The 19,730-nt window shown below is 36.0% G+C and overlaps 1 protein-coding gene across 10 annotated transcripts in view; it reads right to left on the bottom strand.

Moving 5' to 3' along the window:
- Positions 1 to 19,730, bottom strand: part of PTPRM (protein tyrosine phosphatase, receptor type M) — a 459,625-nt gene that overhangs the window by 170,413 nt on the left and 269,482 nt on the right. For 6 of the 10 annotated variants that reach the window (XM_027650889.1, XM_027650890.1, XM_027650892.1 and 3 more), the window contains exons 12-14: positions 7,970 to 8,243; positions 6,804 to 6,840; positions 1,564 to 1,638 (exon numbers count right to left, since the gene is read on the bottom strand). In XM_027650889.1, the coding sequence (XP_027506690.1) occupies positions 1,564 to 1,638; positions 6,804 to 6,840; positions 7,970 to 8,243 (386 nt within the window). The remainder of the gene's footprint in view (positions 1 to 1,563; positions 1,639 to 6,803; positions 6,841 to 7,969; positions 8,244 to 19,730) is intronic. The other 4 variants (XM_027650894.1, XM_027650895.1, XM_027650897.1 and 1 more) reach the window with 1 other exon arrangement.

The following is a 19,730-nucleotide window of genomic DNA, read 5'->3' as shown; positions in this document are numbered from 1 at the left end:
CTATATCTCTCACTGTTAACTATGCTAGCCATCTCCTTCTTGTAGAACAGGTATATCTCCAGTGTTTCCTACAGCTACCCAGTTTTGCACTGAAACAAATAAAACAACAAAATGGAAGAAGAAAAACATTTCATTCTCCACATGGTAAAATATATAAGTTCATCTGAACCCTGTGATGAAGAAATCAAACTTGTTGAAGTTCAAGAATATGGAAGAGATCTTGTTTCTTCATTGCTTTATTCAAATTGTCAAGTAAAAAATTAAAATTGAGGTACAAAAATGTATGTGGACACAGCTTCTGACACAGCAGCTCTAAGAGCAAGCTAGTACTTCCAGGCATCATCCAAATATGTTATTCTGGTTAGTTCCTATGTTATTACATAATACAAATATACATGCAACAATTCTGTCTTGATTGACGAGGCAACTTAGGCATTATGGATCACTCAACTTTGTTATGATACTACATACCCCTGAATTAAAAGCTATAGCAGACATGCCACTAATCCTCTTATCTTAAGCTGAATCATTTAACTGCCTCTTATTGACTACAGTAGTATCCAGATGCTAGGCATCTGAACTTGTCCTGATCTCCTAGACACCGCGATAGCAACATACACGAGCTTCCAAAGGAACTATACCAGCATTCTTGAAAAAGGCAATTATTTTATCAGATGCTAAATGCTGATGGACTAGGTCTAACTTCCCCTGTTACACATTTCATTACATTCACCTAGAGTTTTTAATGCTCTTGGCTTCTGTTTGAAAATAAAAACATTTGCAAATCCCTGAAAAGTTTTATGCATGCGTTTATTTTCTGAAAAAATGAATACTTTTTCCAAGTTCACAAAGATTTCCTGGTATATTCTGAATCATCCTTCAAGTCACATACAGGCTTAATAATGGTTTCCCTTGCGTACTGAGTTTACTTTGACATTTAGATTTTAAATCCTTAAGTATTGCTCATTCTCATATGTCACATGCTAGTTTATTTTATTTTAATTCTAGAACTCATATGTGACATAATTAAAAAGGAATCTATTTTATTTATTTTAATTTCTTCCATATTGAAATGTTGCCAGAAAATATGGTCTTCCCAACATCACACAGAAAAAATTCCTAATCCACTAATACTAGATCTTTATCCTAACTTGCACATAACTCTTGAGCCTAAATTATTTAGAAATTCTAGTGTCTTGATCTAATAACACAGAAAAAAATAAACAGGTACACAGATATATTTCTATATTCAAACTGTCACTTAATTTCTGGATGGAGCAAGACTAGATCTCTTTACAACATCAGGCTTAAAGGAACATTCCACAGGTCACACACACAATGGGCACATGCAGCGGAGTTGTACGTACAGAGATGTGTGTGTAAGTCTTGGTGCCAAGCGAACCATTTTATTTAATGGAGCTGAGGAAAAATTTGTAAATGAAAAGAAACTTTTAACATAGAAAACGGTTTATGAGCAGAGAAAGAAGAAACTGTCAGGGAAAGGGAGCCAAAGAAAATGAGACAAAATGCGCGTGATGACTTGTCTATACTTGAACATCTGACCTGTTAGTTGGTCGTCGCCTGCAGCAGGGGCGATGCGAATGTATGGTGTTGTAAGCTGAGTCACGATTATCGCAGCTAAGGCAAAGGAAGATTTCCAGGTCAGCATGCATGAGGGAAAAAAAAGCCAGACTGAAGCTATGCCAGCAAGAAGAATCTTGGTCAGTAGTTAATTGTCTGAACTTCTTACAAATAAAAACAAAAAAATTCCCACAAGTTTTCATCTTCAGTTGTTAGTTTGGTTATTCTGCAAATTAATAAGCTTTTGTATGTGACTTTCATTAAGGAAGACGACTCAAAGCACATTATTTACATAAAATGCATTTGAGAAAACTGGAGACTCTTGGAGTCTACTAGTCACAGCACTGGGCTTTCCAAGTGAAAGCTAACTGCTTATTCAGATTACTCTAGTATGAACTTCTCCAGGTAACTTGAAATAGCTTCACTTTTTATTTTCCTATTTCATAATTTTTTCCTACATTTTTTCCTACAATTTTTTTAAGATAATTTTTATGTAAACTATTTTTGAGCTAGTTAAGATTAATTTTTCCTATACTCACTTGGGTTGTTGTTCAGAAAGTGCACACACTACACATATACTTAACATTCAGCACACAGAGAATGACCACTTAGACGTGGCAAGCTTTTAATTGTGTATGTAATTGTCTGAGGTCTGAGTTTTACCACTAAGACAAGAAAAAGCTGAAAACCCTGAACTGTTTATGTGTCTGAAGCATTCAGACTTTTCTGATAGAGCTGTAACAATCACTGTTTGCTACAGATAACTATTACCATGGCTCACACTAATAAAATCTGTTATTTGTTCATTTTCCAGCAGTTCTATGATTGCCTCTAAATGGTTAAGCACACTGTGATACATATATATTAAGGAATATAAAAAAAATTAAAAGGTCAGATCCAACATGATGCAGCTGGAGAATGATGCAAAGAAAAAATATTGGAAAATTAAGGACAAAATTATATGAAAGATCACTCATTTACATAGAACAGCCTGGGTGCTATTAGAAATGTGGCAACGAGTGAGGAAAATAGATCATCCACCATCTGCAGACAATTAAACTCAAAACTGCTGCTGCATAATATTTTGAAATATCCCTCTGCAACACTGAAATGCAGTGTTGATAGTAGCTTCTAGAGTACTGTTGCTATTAGATTTAAAATATTATAATATCCTTTTCTCTCTCATAATTAATGAAAGGCTTCCAATATTGCAGAATTAGAACAATGATGTCTCCCTCCTGAGAACTGGATTCCTCGGAGATAACCAAGACGTTTCTATCCACACAGTGTTGTAAGTCGTATCAGGAAATACAGTCTTAATATAAATCATAAACCACCCCAAAGTTGATATTAATAAACTTGGAGGAGTTTTGGAATGTTTTTAACTTTGTCTGCTGAGATTTTACAGTCATTTAGCTCGAAAAAAGAGTAGGTATATGAAAGCCATATTTCAAGCAATATATGACAACCTTTATTACCACTGGTACAAAAAGCTCTTCCTGATTTTTGTTTGTTTGTTTGTTTAATTATCTTGTCAAAAATAATGGGAGTGGAAACTCTGCAGTCTCCACATTTGTATATACACCAAATAGTCTCAGAGGTCCTAAATGCCTTTCTCTATAGAAAACTAAGATCAGGAGACTCCACATCACAAGAATACGCTGTCTGATCCTTCTCCTAACAAAGTCAGTGGCAAAGGCTTCCTTTGACTTAAGCAGAAGCAGAAGGAGAACTTTCAGCTCTACAAATCCCAATATTCTCATCCTACATTACACTTGCAGTCATTGCAATTAGGATTTTTATATGATCTCTAAAAGAACACATTTAACAGAGGTTTCATTTGCAAAGATGTAATGGTCATAGAACAAGAGCATTTTTTAAAAGGGTACAAATTGAGATTGCTTAAAATATACTTGATGAAATGAGAAAGTATTATGTAGCTACTGACCCTAGACATTCATTTGATCCAGTAGAATTAAGCTGTATTTTTTTAGAGATAGGCTGTACTCTTCTAAGAAGCTGTCAGTATGATAACGGATGTCTGGTACACTTTGATACAGCAACATGGTTTAGTGTCACCAGTTGAGCATGTGCTTCACAGTAAAGCACATACATTATTTCTGTTGACATCAACTTGAGGGAAAAGTGTACTCAGGGTACAGAACAGTTCTCCTGGATCTGGGGCAAAACCACTCTATCTCTGTACTACACTTATTTATTTTTATTTTAACAAAAGAAAAAGTGTGTGGTGGGCCATAGGATGAACACTGCACGACTCAGTGATAAAACTTGAATCTCAATGGTCTTATGAAGGTCTTAAGGGCACCAACAACTTTATTATCTGGAGGTGAGAAAATTAAAGGAAATACAGCTAGCAAGTGATACAGTTATGTTCATGACATATTCTGAACTGCCATACTGGTCGTGAGGGCAGACTTCAAACAGGCTAACCACATATCCTTAGTACAGACAACGAGGTGGCTTGGCCAATCTCAGCTGGCTCAGTGGAGCAGCTCTGAGGTTGTCTTAGGTGACCTTGATCTCAGGAAGGGCTGCCAATGTACTTGGTGCAATCATCAAATTCCACAGGAATGGAATTGCAGAAAACTTCAAGAAAAAAGCAGATAGTTAGCTACACTACCATGTTTATTTTGCAGCTCATATTTTATGGCACAGGCCTTTATCCAGTAAAATACTGGATATGTCTAGTTACATATCTACTTTAAGACAGAATAGTTGCGATGTAGTCAGTAAGATTATTCTTTTGTGCTCCAAATTAGGTACATAACCGATTTGATTAAGGCCTAAAAGCATAAGATTTTCAACATTTGTATTAAATTTTAGAGCACACCTACTAATTCCAATGGCCTACACAAGGCTGTAGATAATTTCAGGATCAGACCTTCATTTAAAAGAAGATTTCACCAGTTTTATACATGAATGGCCTAAAGCACTTCCTCTAGCTTTAAAAACCATCAGACTTGAACTTCTGAAGATAAGAGAAGCCCAGAACATAAACCTTTCAGAAATGCTACTAATATAGGAAAACCAGATGTTGTACTGGAGAGCGTTCACAATCTTATTTGTAAGAAGCACTACAGTGCATATATAGAGGGGCATAACAAGCACATGGAGCTTAAGTAGCTTACTGTCTACTAGCTACACTGTAGTCACAAAGCTGGGTGGAAAATGGTGCAAGTCTGTAAGAAATCTGACACAGAAAGCCATCAGAGCAGCATTTGCTTACTGGGTAACAGACAATATGAATGCTGCACTTAGCTGTTTGGGCTGCGGGGGAGAGAGAAAGAGAGGTGAATGGGAGAAGACAATCTTCTGTCTTGTTCTGATGCAGGTGTGGTGACTTCTGACCTACAAACATAAAGGATTTTCACTATCTTTTTCTAGTCCAAATGTGGGAAGTCCGAAGAGGGCACAGAATTCTACTTTTCTCCTAAGTATTTCTGTTAGATCAAAAGGGAAAACATCTGCCCACATAGGTATTATTAATAACATATTAAAATATGTCATGGTCTCCATTTATTTTTTTTTATTAATACAGATTAAAAATATAATATAAACATTCAGTTGATGAGCAGGGAAATCAGTGCTTTACAGAAGCCCCCCAAGACAGTTTTGCACCAGGGACCCGGTTTCAAAGTCCTCACAACAACCTCTCCCATTATTTTACAGGCTTTGCAAAGGTATTACGAAAGATTATGAAACGTGCTTTCAAAACAGAAATGTAGGGAGATCTGTTTAAAATAAAAGCTGCATTTCTTACATCTCCATTGCTGAATGGGTTAGCTCAAAGTAGCTTGTTGCTATGGGAGCTATTCCAATCCTCAAAGTTACCCTCGCTTCTCAAATGAGAGAGTAAGAATTTTCAGTCAGTCAAGTAATTTGAATAGTTGAACATCCATTAGTGATTATGAATACAAATCTTCAAATAATTTAAAATCCATTCCTCTAATCACCTACTATGATTTCTGAGGCAACGAAGTCCACTCCCGGTATCTCTCAAACTACTCAAAAATAACAACATAGGATTTCACTTGAATCTGGAATTAATCTCTCATCTATATTATATTGGGTTTTAGTTCAGGTATTTTCTATGCTTTAGTAAGCAGTCAGTTGGTAAATTAAAATTACAACTACTTCCTTTGGCTTGAAAAAAAGACAGGAATCCGTTCAAAGAGGCATGAAAATGTATTTGTCATATCAGGGAGGATCCAGCCTTTCAACAGGAACAACTTCACGCTAACATTTCTGATACTTTTAACTAATGACATTCTCATCCATCCCATTTAGACAGTGGTGGTGGTGGAATTGTGGAGTCTGCATGTAAAGGAAATCATAGTGGGATCGGTTGCATCAGGGACAGTCAGTAAGACAAGCATGATCTCCTACAAGATACAGTGGTATACGGAGGAAGCATTTTTTGTTTCATACTCTTGGCCAGGTGCCCAAACTGTGAGGTGATATTACCTGTTCCTACTCACAGTAGCACTTTCTTCCCTTTTCCTCTATTACGATCTCCAAATAATGGTACTACACCATCACTTCTCTTTCAAATTTTGAAGTCGCCACCAGCTAGAAGTACTAAAAAGGTGAGACTGCAACGATAATCACAGACAGATCTAGACCCCATGGATAAACAGATCAGCACTCTGTTTATCTTTCCTTGTTTAGGGATAATAACTATAACTAGCACTGTCCCAGTTATACAAACTTATTTCACAAATGGTAGTATCATGTGCTGACAGTCAAATAAATATAGATGATCTGTACCATGAAAATGAAGAACATGTATTCTCCGCTTTTCTTTTATAAAGCAATTAAGATAACACAATTGCTTATGAATAAGGGGCAATTTTTCACCATGGACAGATAAGCAGCTAGTATGCATTCTGCAACTGGTAACTTTACAACTCTACTATATATATATTAAAGTCCAAAATATTTATTGTGAGATCATATAAAAACCCACAGAATATATTCTAAAAACTCTGTGTTCAAAAATAAGTAACGCGTTTATTATTAAAACAAACAAACAAACAAATTTCCTAAATCCCAGCTAGAAACACAAATGATTCTTTGAAAATTCTGCAATAGGTTTAGTGATGCCTTTGAGCAATATAAACTCTTCTGGAAGGTTGCAAGGACCATGTGAGGAGAAGGTCAGCAAGCTGAAGTACAGAATACATGACATAATATGAACATACCTTTTGTGGCTACCCTGACGCAGTCGATTTTGGTTTCCTGTGTCAAATAAAGAGGAAAAAGGTCACACCTTGTGTTTCTAAGCAGAGAAAATCATCCACGATTCTATTCTTAAAAGTACTGATAAAATGTCAGAGAAGAATGTGCCTCATTACATATTTAACTGCTTATTAGGTAACTCCAAAGCGTGTTCATAATATGGACAAACACTGCTTGGGTATGGTACATAAACATTTCACTTAAGATTCCTCTAAAAGTAGAAAATAAGTGAAAGATATTCACAACAGCACAGGCAAGTGTTCAGTTTTTAACTTTGGTAACATAATGACTTCGGGCAATTTTTCTTTTTCTTACAGATAGTATAGTTTGAGGCATCGTGCGAGACAATTTTGGAAAGAAAAAATAATCAATGGTGTTTCACATTTCTGCACTGTCAGTGCACTGTGAAAGAGGGACCATTATGTTTTCTGGCAGAAAACATTTCCAGGCTGTCAGCACAGACAGCCAAAGCTTATCAAGAGTTGAAGGGCTCTGGGTAGGTCTGTCCAGGAAACAAAAAACAATTCCAGGAAGAATTAGTCAGATGAAACATGATCTGTGAAGATCTTTTTACACACTTTTCTTTTCAGTTCCATCTACCCCTTCTTCTTTTACTGTTTTACTGTTTGGAGAAAGGGACAAAAGAAGTGGTTTCTAATTCAATCAGGGCAACCAAATGAGAAAATGAGAGTTCAAGGCATTAGAAACTGGACATGCCAAGATAGATGTGCTAAAACCCACAATCAAGTCTGGTTTAAACTTAAAAAAAAATCACAACATTCTCCTGTTCAAAGCAAAAAAAACCAAAAACAAACAAAAAGGAAGAAAAAAAGCCAGTCAAACACGGTCACTGGACAGCTTTTAGATAATAAGACAGAATGTTAACATACTACTTTGTCTGCTCACTACTGACAAAATGTGCTGTTTTCCCCTCCTCTTTCCTATAACTTTTATTCATTAAGCAATATTGTGCTAGGAAAAACTGCTATTTTTTAAACTCTGCGTTAAATTTCATGGTTACTTCATTTTCTCATTAGCAACTAAATTGGGCATCTTGCTAGTTGGTGCCAATCATTTATTTACACACAAATACTGAATAAAATCTTGTGACACCTGTCACAAGACTTACCCCATTGGCTCTGCTAGCAGCTTGAAAATAGATGCTGTAGCTCTTATGAGGAAGAAGAGGAGTGTTCCAGAAACCACTGTAGGTTTTGTTATCACCAATAGTAAAAGGTTGAGCAGTTTGTAAACCATTGGCTGGAAACTCCGCAGCAAAGTAGTACTGGGAATTCAAGAGTGAGGCATTCTGGAAATGAATGGGCACTGGGTAGCACTTGAGGATTTCAGTTGTCTTTTTGGTCCTCCGTGGGCGTTCTTCTTCAACAACTACTTGATAGACACTAAGAATGTAGAGAGGAAAGAACAAAAGAAACACACTGGTTATTTTAAGACATGGGCAGTCAACTCATTCTGAAACCAAAATACAATATTTATGGGAAAAAAAGAACTGTTAAAAGCAAAGAACACAAGAAGAAAGTGTCATTTTGATATTGAGGTGTATACATTTCTGGAATAGATATATACTTTCAAACAAATTCAGTTTGTTTTGGGAAAACAAAATTAACCATACACACCACAGCTTTTCATACAATGGATGACAGAACATTTTCTTGTTCAAACTCTTGTACAGAAAATGTGTGCTTAATTAGTGCTAAAATGTGGAATTAAGTATTATTTTGTTCCCCAAAGTAAGTATAAAGCTATAGATTCCATTCTCTACCCTTTTTATCCTATCTAAATGAAATGAAATTAGTACTACGTAAAAATGAATAAATAAATTACAAAGACACAGGGAACAGCATTTGCTTAACTGTTGACATTATAACTATTTATAAAAGCACACACAGAGTAAAGTTTCAGTAATATGTTGACTATTGCTGAGCAAGAATAAAACACTTTTTGATGGAAGTTATTCTCGCTCAGCGAATAACTTTTCACACTCCTACAGATAACCATATTTTTAGGTGTTTCTTTATTGTGCAAAGTAATTCAGTTTGCGCTTGGAGTCTTCGCTGTACTGGGACCCAGAGAGAATGGTCCATCTCTCTCCACCGTAAAGGTGCTATGGACATTGAAGCAGGAACAAAGAAATTGCAATTTCTGCTGTATATGCAAACTGTAATCATTATACCCTTGCAGTTGCTGAAAAAGACTGAGTCAGTGCTTTTAAATTTGCAAAGTGGGAAGTCCATGTCTCCAAAGAGGACTGGCTTGCAAGTTTATTGCTTCACTGGGGACCAGTGATTCTTAATCAGTATTTGTCTCCTGGAATCTTGAATCCCAGTAAGCAAGTTAGTCTAGATAATTGATGTTAAAGTGGCAATGTGTCCGCAGTTTTGCACATCATCCAAATCCAATAACAATTTATGATCTTTGAAGTCGATAGTTCAGAAAAGGTACAATCTCTGGGTAGGTTAAGTTTCTTAAAGATGAAATATCCACACAGTCTTCTGACATGTTCCCATTCCATCATCTGTAGGTAGAGGATTATGTTTATAGAATCACGGACTCAATTAGGTTGGAAAAGACTTCTGAGATCATTGAGTCCAACCTATGATCAAACACCACCATGTAAACTAGACCATGGCACTGAGTGTCACAGCCAGTCTTTTCCTAAACAGTCCAGCCTTTCCTTAAACACCTCCAGGGACAGTGACTCCATCACTTCCCTGGGCAGCCCATTCCAAAATCTAATCAACCCTTCCGTGAAAAATTTCTTCCTATGTCCAACCTAAACCACCCCTGGTGCAGCTTGAGGCAGAAGACTCTGCCCAAAGTACAGAGACACTTGGGCTGAGCCTCTGCATGTCTGTCTCAGTCTTGTCCCAACAGGGCTTATTGGCTTAGTCATATCACTGCACAGCTATGGCTATTCTCCTTCTAAAGGCAAATCTCATTTAGAAATAGAAATGACTTTGTGCAGTCACCAACCCACCTCACAACCAGTGAGCTCCTGCACCTGCTGGGGCAGTGCTAGACTCAAGCTCCTTTGGGTGCTGGCATAGAGCTCTCCAGCTCTTGCACTCTACCAAGCCTTACCCACTAAGCACCCAACCAGACTAACATACTACTCCTACACTGGAGCAGCCTTTGCATGTTTAGATAATGCTTGAATGATGTCCCATCAATGGGACTAAGTAATGTGGTCTAGTGGAAGGTGTCCCTGCCCACACCAGGGGGACAGACTAGATGATCTTTTAAGGTCCTTTCCAATGGAAACCATTCTATGACTCTCTGACACCACAATGCTGGGTTTGCAGAGTCTTCATAGTTAAATATCACAAACAGGCAGAAAACCTCTCCATCTCACTGTCTTTTTACCAGACTTAGTGACCCTGTGCCACAGCCCCTGTTAACTATGATTTTAAGATCTAGCATCTCCAGTAGGAGATGCTGCCTTCTATGCTGACAAAAAATGCCCAGAAAGTTAACACTAAGAATGCTTAAATACCTCTTCTTCTGTCTGATGTAGACTTCCACCACAGTGGAGCTTTAGTTAAATGTTAACGCACTCAAATCTAACTGTCTTCATGAAGATACCTACAGATATACAGATCTACATATCCTAAAGAACTGAGCAGGTAGAAGGTGTCTACTTTTAGGTCAACTTAATTGCTTCCCAGGCTCCACTGACTATAATAACTAAACGCTCAGTTTACGTGTAGACATCTGTAAGTGTGCACCTAAACTTAAATGTTTAAATCTGACACTGAATTCCATTCAGAAATCTAACAATGCGTAAATTCAGTACAGCCAGGGAGACAGAGAAATGTCTTGAGGGTCCACTTGAAGGCCACTGTCTGTACATTTTGCAGCTCGGTACAATGAATTCTTCATATCAAGCAGAAAGATTCTAATTAGTTGATTAATTCCATGCTGAGTACTAAATGAAGGTCAACACACAGCAACCTTTCTTTGATCCTGTGAGAACTGATTTGTAAAAAAAACTAGCCATGAAATATCTATATCACAATCTTGTTTTCTCTTCCAAATCAATATTTAACATGATTTTAGAAATTAATTTTCTAGAACAAAACAGTTGCTTAGAACTGGGATTCCAAGCTACTTTGAAGACAGTATGTTGCCTCCTCTAACTACTAATTTACAGTGAATCTACAATAAATACCAATTGAGAATTTAAATGGAGTATTGGAAAAAAAAGTAGAAGGTGATGTAAACGTCTGTTCTTGCAAGGCAGCGAAGCTGGATACGCTCACCTAATACTGCAGCAAATATAAGAAACCCTCAGTTTCACTAAAACATGATGGATAGTAAGCTAAATCACCTGGCTGCCACCTTAGGAGAGCACTGTTACCTTTCTATTGTAGCAGGATTGAATACAAAACGGACCTCAGACCAGATGAAGCAATATGATCTGTTTCAGTACTGGTTGCAATGAGGATTCTATTCATTTTTCACTTAGTGAATAAAGCTAAAGATTGTAGATACTTTAGAAACGAATATGTCATTAAAATACTCCTTTTCCTGTGGGAAATCTGTGTTTAGTTATACTACATGCACTACTCTTTGTATACATTTTAAATGCCTGCCATCTATTCCTTCTCAGATACTTTAAAGAAAGAAGTTGAATGGAGCAATTTTAAACTCAAAATGTCTTTTAATCCTTACTCCACAGACAAATTAGATTTGCAAGCATCTAGACCTCAAATCTATTTGCTCTTTAATAATTTAAGCACTGAAAGGTCAAACAGCTCTTTTCTGTTCCCCTTCATCAAAGTCCAAGTGCTAATGAAAAATAACTAAATCCCTATCTGCTGGCCAATTTCCACACACTGCTGTTTCCCTCATGTAAATGAACACATTATGAGCACCTGGGTCAATGGAAACCTGACAGAATTTTATGAGTGATACTTTTTACATTTGTAAAAATGAGATCATCTTGCTAATGAATTTTAAAAAATTACCCCAATTACAATTATAATCCAAAAGCTTTTTATAATTTTTACTTTCTTTAATATGTAGCAGCTGAACTGCATCCTCTGAAAAGGATTCAAACTTAGTGAATTGAGCTAGCACTGCACCAAGATTCTATTATTCCTCTTAGGTATTAGTCAGATTTCCTGCTTGTTTGAAGTTGTATTATTCCTTTTCCACACCTCTGCAATTCAGAGAATAATGTTTTCCTATCTGTAATCCAAAAAAGAAAATCTACAGTGTAGTGAAAGGTGCCAAAAGCATATCGGCTATTGGTAGAATTTAGACCGATCTTTCTGAAGGAGAGAAATGTAATTTAAGTATAATTCACATTATGCAGTTCTACTATAGAATTTCCATGCCTTGGAAATTAAATACAATTTCTATTTTTATATAGACTGAAATTTATTGTTGCTTTGAGAAGGGAACATATGGGAATTATTTTTAACCTAGGATTCAAATATCTCAAATTTGAGGATTAAAATGGTATATGGGAAAAGGAAAAAAAAATTACGTAATATTTAAGCTACTTTTTATTTTAAGAATTCCAAACCAGTTCCAAATGTAAACGATTACGCAGAGATTCAGATCTGACTGTAATAGCTTTAAGTTTTGTTAGAAATTAGACATAGCAGGCTTCTAAGATACTTATTAAAACTGGATTGCTTAAATTAAAATGGTATGCCAATATCTGATAAATATACTATTTTTTTTCAGAGTTAAAAAAGTGACATGAAAGAATAAAACATGTTAACACAGTAATAACAGATGTTCAGAATATTTAGATAAATGAACCAAACCATTCAAAAAATTTAAAAGAAGATTTAAGCATGTATCTGTTCTGAAGTACACAAAAGGATGGATTTTAGTAAATTCCTGAATCTGGAAATTATTCCATGTTACTGGAATGCAGTAAATCAAATTTTAATTAATCAAAGTCTCATCCAAAGTTACAAAATAACTTTCCAAGGAGGACCCATTGGATACAAGCATGGATTTCAGGATTCTTCATACAGGAGTCCTTAACATGCACAGTCTATGCATTTATTACTTGAAATTTAGGAATCTACAATTATACCTCCACCAAAAGTAATTCCAAATCATAAGCAAAGGGAAACAAGCTTGATTACTTCATTGTTGAAATGTCAGTTCAATTTTGTCTCTCTAAAACAGCCTTGATGCTTCACACAACTGAAGCAATAAAGAATTTTTTAAAATTTCTTTTACAGAAAGAACTTAATATAGACTAAGACGATCTGAAGTTATTTACTAGTCTTAATACAACTGCTGTGTGTGATCCTAGGCCAGTCAATTCAGCATTTTGGGGCTCAGATCTCTAGCTGTAAAATGATAATAGGAAACTTTCTTATTCCCTCTGGCCTGCTTCGACTGTTCAAAACTAAAAACTTTTCAAGACCTTCTCTCTTATTTTCCTTGAAAAAAGGTGGGGTTTTTTTCCTAGGAAATGTACGAAGCCTGCAAAGCTCTTAAGTTCCACTAAGAATGCCCTGGTCAGGTATGTAAGCTGTTTTGCAGACTGTAACGGTGACACTTGAGCCTAATTTGAAGTTTTCTGCTCATTGTAGTAAGTATCTTCTTATTCTCATGCTTTATTACAAATATATATAACTTGTACTTTTTACAGATTTATTTCTGTATCTTGACTTGCATGCTTGTTTTGTTTTATGCCAACAGATTCAAACAATAGAATTACCTTTAATCTACAACTTGACCATTATTTCAGTTACTCATTCTCATAATCCTATTTATCTGTATGCTAAAATCACTTTACTGCATTCTTCTACTAAAATACAAGTTCCAATAAAAGGTAAAATTAAAAAACCCAAACCCCACCCTGTTATCTCAGGTTTATGTCCATAATTGCTCAAACCATAACAGACTATAGGGTACCCACAGTTTCAGTAATACTTCTGTAGACCCTGAAAATTCGTCTGTGGTACTGCCATTTAAGACATAAGCTCTTTTAAAATATATATTGTTTTGTCAATGTTTTGCTTCTAAAGCTTCATACATCTTTGCTCATCAAGTGTGATGCACGTTTATTACCTGTTTCTGGAAAAGAATATAATCTTCTGAAATTTTTTTTCTATACAATATGCAACATAACTTCCTCTTCATCTCTGTCATCAGTTGTCTCTGAGACAGTCGTAACATATTTATATGAATTAAGATTGGAGATTTTGATCTACTTCTTCCTGCCCTTATATTGCACTAGATTCTTGTAATTCATCCTATAACTTACAATTTTACAGTACTAGAAATTATATGTAAATCACATCTTGAAATGGAAGAGGGAAATTACTCTTTAAAGGACAGATATTAATAATTTACAGTTAGCAGGCAAATAGAAGAAGGCTACAAGAAATTGCCACTAACTCTCTTCCTACTTTGCAAGAGTCTGTGTATTTATTATAGGTGGTATTACATAAAAGTGATAAACAATCCCTGATTTATCAGGTGTATCACCATCACAGCTACATAGGTTTTTCCAGTGGTCAGGAGTTCTAGCAACACCTAATACATAGTGAATTAAATATATTCTGTGTACAGCCATTTCCAGTACAGATGTGAAGCCAGAGAACCAGCTGAATGGTTGCCCTGTCCCTCTGACCACTGCAGAATTTTGCATATTTTATCAGAGAGGGAAGCACACACTGTTCAGCTATGGAGCAGAAGTAAGAGCAGGGAGTTTTTGATTAGCAGTAGGACAAGTGAGTATGCCTACTAATGATGGAGAATGCTGATCAAGGTAGCTCCCTCTATTTCAGGAACATTTTATCTGGGAGATCAGAGATATTCTGGGCTTTTTGCAAAATACAGCATTGCGCACTATAACTGCTAAAATGATAAAAAAGTGAAGAAGCTTAAAAAAAATCCCATGTAGGAACATAATGTTCAGAAATGAAAATATAGAGCTTACAGTAAAGAAAACCAAGCAGACCAAACAAAACCTCCAAATTAATGCTGCTATACCGAGGACAACAACAATGTAAGTATTTTTAAAGTAATATATTACTATGTAATTTATAAAGAGGGAAAAAAGGGAACTAGGCTATGCTATCAATAATATTAGCACAACACAGAAGTAATCAAAATTTGTCCAACTGTTCACATTTAAGCACTTGACATACCGGTGTTTAGAAGTGTACTGCCTATTTCTTTGTGTGAGTGAAGGGAGTCTTAAATGCTTTTAACTTTTTGTTTGCATCTTTACTTGGCGTCAGGAGGTTTTATGTAAACAAAAGCTCCACAATTTTTGGCAGGTTTCTAACTCCGCAGGACAGTTGTTGCTTCACAAATGTAGGAAAGGGACTAATAAAATACTTTGTGCTATCAGCTTGTTGAAACTTGAATGGAATGATTCTACTTCCACATGTGGCTTTATTTACTAGCTTTGCAGGTCAAGACATAAGTCTGGTTAGATTCTCCAAGGCAGGGTCTGTCTTTATTCTAAGGAAACACTATTACTGGCATCTGAAATTTCCAGCCCATGGGGAAAATTCAAACTGAAGAAATTTTTCTGAATCAGACCTGGAGTGAACACAAGAGAGACTAGTATTACACAGCACTTCCATTGCCATGCAAGAAGCCCTATTTCTCAGATCAATCAAAGCAGAAATACTTAAACAGCTGTAAAGGAGGAGATAAGACAGCCTAGGTTCAGTCCCTAGAGGTACTGCCAAATGTAAACTCTCAGGTGTCATAATAAGCTTTATCTTCACAGACCCAAGTCCATTGGGGAACAGTATCAGGTTTTTAATGTAAAAGTCCCAAGCTGCTCTGTGACTGCCCAACTCCTTTGTATGGACAGTCTCAAAAACTTAAAAGTCAGTATTTACAAAGGGGATTTTCTGGGAAAAACACATCCAAGCAAACCTCTCCTTACCATTCCTATAGATTTATACAGGAAATCCTGAACAATTTTTCAAATGGGAAGCATTATTTCACTGGAAGTTAAAGATATTATGCTTGTTCTTTTCTCCAAGGACAGTTACTAAGGGAGGTTACAAAACCAGGTTCAGTTCCCTTGAGACAAAAAACATTTGCTACATAATATCTTAATTGTAGAAGAGTCAAATAAGGTCTGAAAGTGGTAATTCAACACACACTATAAGTTCATCATAGATTCAAATGCTTTTTCCAAACACAGAACAACTGATAAACTTCTCTTACTGCAAATCTAGACTCTCTAGGAATTAAGGGACACATCAGAGCCTTGGCTCCAAAAATTCTTAGAAGAAAAACTGCAAGGAAAAGGAGACAACGATGCACAGTCCTTCAACTTTCCAGTGGCCAGAGGCAGAGCCTTGTAATTGCAGACAACCACACACCATTCACAAAATGTTTCTGAAATGTCTCCGCCTTTAGACTCAATTAGTACAAATGATAATTCAAAATACAGTTTTGTTTTGTTATAAAGTGAGTCAGAGAAGGAGAGAGAGAGTAAAAAAGCCTTTTAAAGATTTCAGCTTGTGATAGTTTGCTATTTAGCAGGACAATAAAAGATTTCCAACGTGTAAGTAGTAGTAGATAATCTGTATTCTGTTTTACAGCATATAGCATACTGATGGACTGCAGTTTTACCTCTGGCCAGTCCTTTGCAAAAAATCAATAAATTCAATACATTTTCTAACCTACCCTTATTCAAAAGAAGTGTTAATTTATTACTGAAACAGCATATTAAAATTTATAAGAACCATTTGCCCAACACATATATAAGTGGTAGTTAAACATAATGCCAACAGTAGCTGTAGCACAAGAGGCTACTCTGTTGTTAACTGAGATTTGTGAACTGGTAAGGGCATCAAAACTGTTCTCTCAACACTCCCAACCCCTCTAATCCTTGATAAATGTTGAAGAAATTGTATTTTTTTTCTCCCTCGTTATACAGCCCCATTGTTAATTATTTCTACTTATTTAAATACCGGTGCCCAGCTGAGCCTTGGGAGTGGTATTACCACACTGGCCTATAAGTGTTAAGTGACTGCCATAATTGCCACAAACAGGATGACAAAGATGCAACTGTCTTCACAACTGTTAAATACACTTCTACGCCTCAAATTCCTTAATCCTGAACACTCACTTTCCAAGGAACTGAGTACTACTCTACAGTGATATGATCAATTTGATGAGACACAATGTATTAGCAACTCTGAGTACTTAGAAATAACCACATAATTCTATCTCTCTTTTTTTCTATAAGGTAATCATATACATCCCTTTTTCATTTTGAAAGTTTTTAATTATTGTTTCTTCTGCTGAAAAAATAATTGTTCTAAAATACTCACTCATGGCTGGGCTTTGCGAACGAAGATTAAGGAAGGCTCTATCCGCATTTGTTACAGGCACGCTGGTGGCTAATGAGGCCAATATGAGATAGACATACCCAATTGCAAAAGGCACAGCAGAAAGACTCCTTAGATGGTATATTCTGCAAGACACGGTTCTTTCTGCGTTGCCTTTTCTCCTCGAGAGTGATCCTGTGTGTGTTCTCAAAGGAAGCAGCAGCGTTACAGATAGTGTGTCTCCAGGCCTCCCAATTGGAGGTCAGAGTAGACCAGTTATGATGATCAATATGGCCAAGGCTGAGGTGAAACAACACCTCAGCACACCTCTAAAATACTGCAGGCCACAAAAAACCCCTATGATCAGATACATACTTATTCTGAATATTTTTAACTTCTCTGTGGCTTCTGCTCTCCATACTTAATATTATTAATTTATGTATTTGGTTCTATTTTTGTCAAACTCAAAAATTTCAATAAAATATAATTTTTTTTGTAAATACTCTGTAGACCTGCATGGAACAAAGTGATTAAAAAATGAAAAAAAAAATTAAACCTATTTATAACAGTACTGTTTCACACTGAGTTCAAAGAAACTTCCTAGAGATGTCAGTAATATAATACAAGAGAGCATTTGGCTCTGTATTCATAAATTCTTTCAGGTATTAATTGTATGTTATCTGGACAAGCAAAAGACATCTTTGACTACAGATCTTCTCCAATGTGCTCCATACTGTATCAGTGAGATCTACTAAGTACAGACTGCAAGTGACAAGCTAAGAAAGGCACTAGAGGTTTGGCAGTGTTTTTTGGTTGAGTTTTTTGTTTTGTTTTGTTTGTTTGATTGTTTCAGAAAAAAAAAAAGAAATGTTTATGATGAAGGCATTGTAAGGACACAGTTTTAGTTTGCAGTAAGTAACTGTGCACCTGAAAAGAGAAAAAAATTGAGCAAACAGAAATAGAAAACGATTGAATCATTCAAGAATACGAAAGACCACACAAGGTAGGAATGTAGAGAAGAAGAGAAGAAAATAAAAGGAAAATAAAAGAACACATAATGTACTGAAAACAGATGGAGATGCACCATCATGTTTGGTAATCAAGAAGAGAAATAAAAAGTAATAGTAGGTAAGATAAAATAAAAATGAAGTCTATCTAACATAGTTACACTTCAAACAAAGCATTTTTTAACAACTTACAGTCAGCTGTTTTTTATAAATTACATGCAACATACTTGTAAAAGGTGTTTGATTTCACAGCAATATTACAAAATAAAACACCTTTTACAAACAAATTGTGAATAATTTATTAAATTACTTTATTTCATAATATGGTTGTGAAATCATGTTATATACTTTTCTAAGATTGGCACTGTTATCCAAGAATGACTGCTACAAGATCTCTTTACACTATGATCTATTCAGTACTTTTTCTAATTGTACTCTCAACTGATATTTGGCTTCTTCCATAAATAAATCTGGTAAACACAAGCTTACAGTCTTTCCAATAGGTATGCCACCATTACATTTTTGGCAAACACAAAATGTCTCTGCTGACAACTCTTTCATGTATATGGGACAACATCCCACTTACACTGATCATGTATTGGGTTTTTTAAACGCCATTTGAAACGGAAGATGCTTCAAAGACTTATAAATAGACTAAGAAGCTACAAGCTTTACAGGAAGAAGTTCAGAATGTGTACCCAAGAACATGCCGTTAATCCCATTTTATATTCCACACGTCATCTGTGATACCCAGCTCCCACCCTCAGTACGCTCAGCTCCTTTTAATATCTCCCAAAAACTCGCTGGGAAAGAGGCAACACACGTTGCGGCTGTTTCTGGGCTACATACAGGCTTGCTGGTATGCGAATTGTAGCTCTCTACAAGGGGACCAAATGAACTGAACTAACTAACTAACTAACACAGCCCATCCTTCAGATGGGTCTTTCATAAACATTCTGAAATATGTGAGAAACATACTATTTACGCAACATTCAACTAATTCATATGTGCTTGAAAATTTCTAAGAGGTCCAGTGTTAATAAGGAGAGGAAGGAACATACAGGCAGCTGAACAGGGTGATACTTAAGACTTTCTTTCTTAGGAAACCAGGAATCAGGTGTAAACTTTAACTTAGTTATGTTCCAGAAAGTTTAATTCTGCTCCTAGATATGTAATATAGCACACAAAAGTGAAGCAGTACTCCCTTTCTTCATTTTACCAGTGAAAAGTTTTATTCCTACTGAGTAAGGACTCAGTCCCTCTAGGCAGCAGATACTATTGATCTTACTCCACAAGGCTTTATGCTCTTAATTTAAACCCAAGCAGCAATATCACTAACTTAAATGATGCTGGTCTAAACTGAACTAACCTAAAGCTTCAGATTCTCCAGGGATTTGAGACTGACTTCACTACAGAGAAGTATAAAATAGAGATGCCTCCTACTTTCTTTACAGTCTGCTCACAACATGGCTTTAAAATGAATGCAAATCACGGACAGATTGTGAGGATACTAATTCCACAAAATAGTCCACAAAACCACTGTTCTGAGATCTTCCAGTGGTCAACATGGAAAAACTGA

This window comes from Corapipo altera, unplaced genomic scaffold (genome assembly GCF_003945725.1).
Source record: "Corapipo altera isolate COAL_440 unplaced genomic scaffold, ASM394572v1 24, whole genome shotgun sequence".
NCBI lineage: Eukaryota > Metazoa > Chordata > Aves > Passeriformes > Pipridae > Corapipo > Corapipo altera.
Note: the sequence above shows the minus strand (reverse complement) of the source record. Positions and strands in the feature narration are given on the sequence as shown.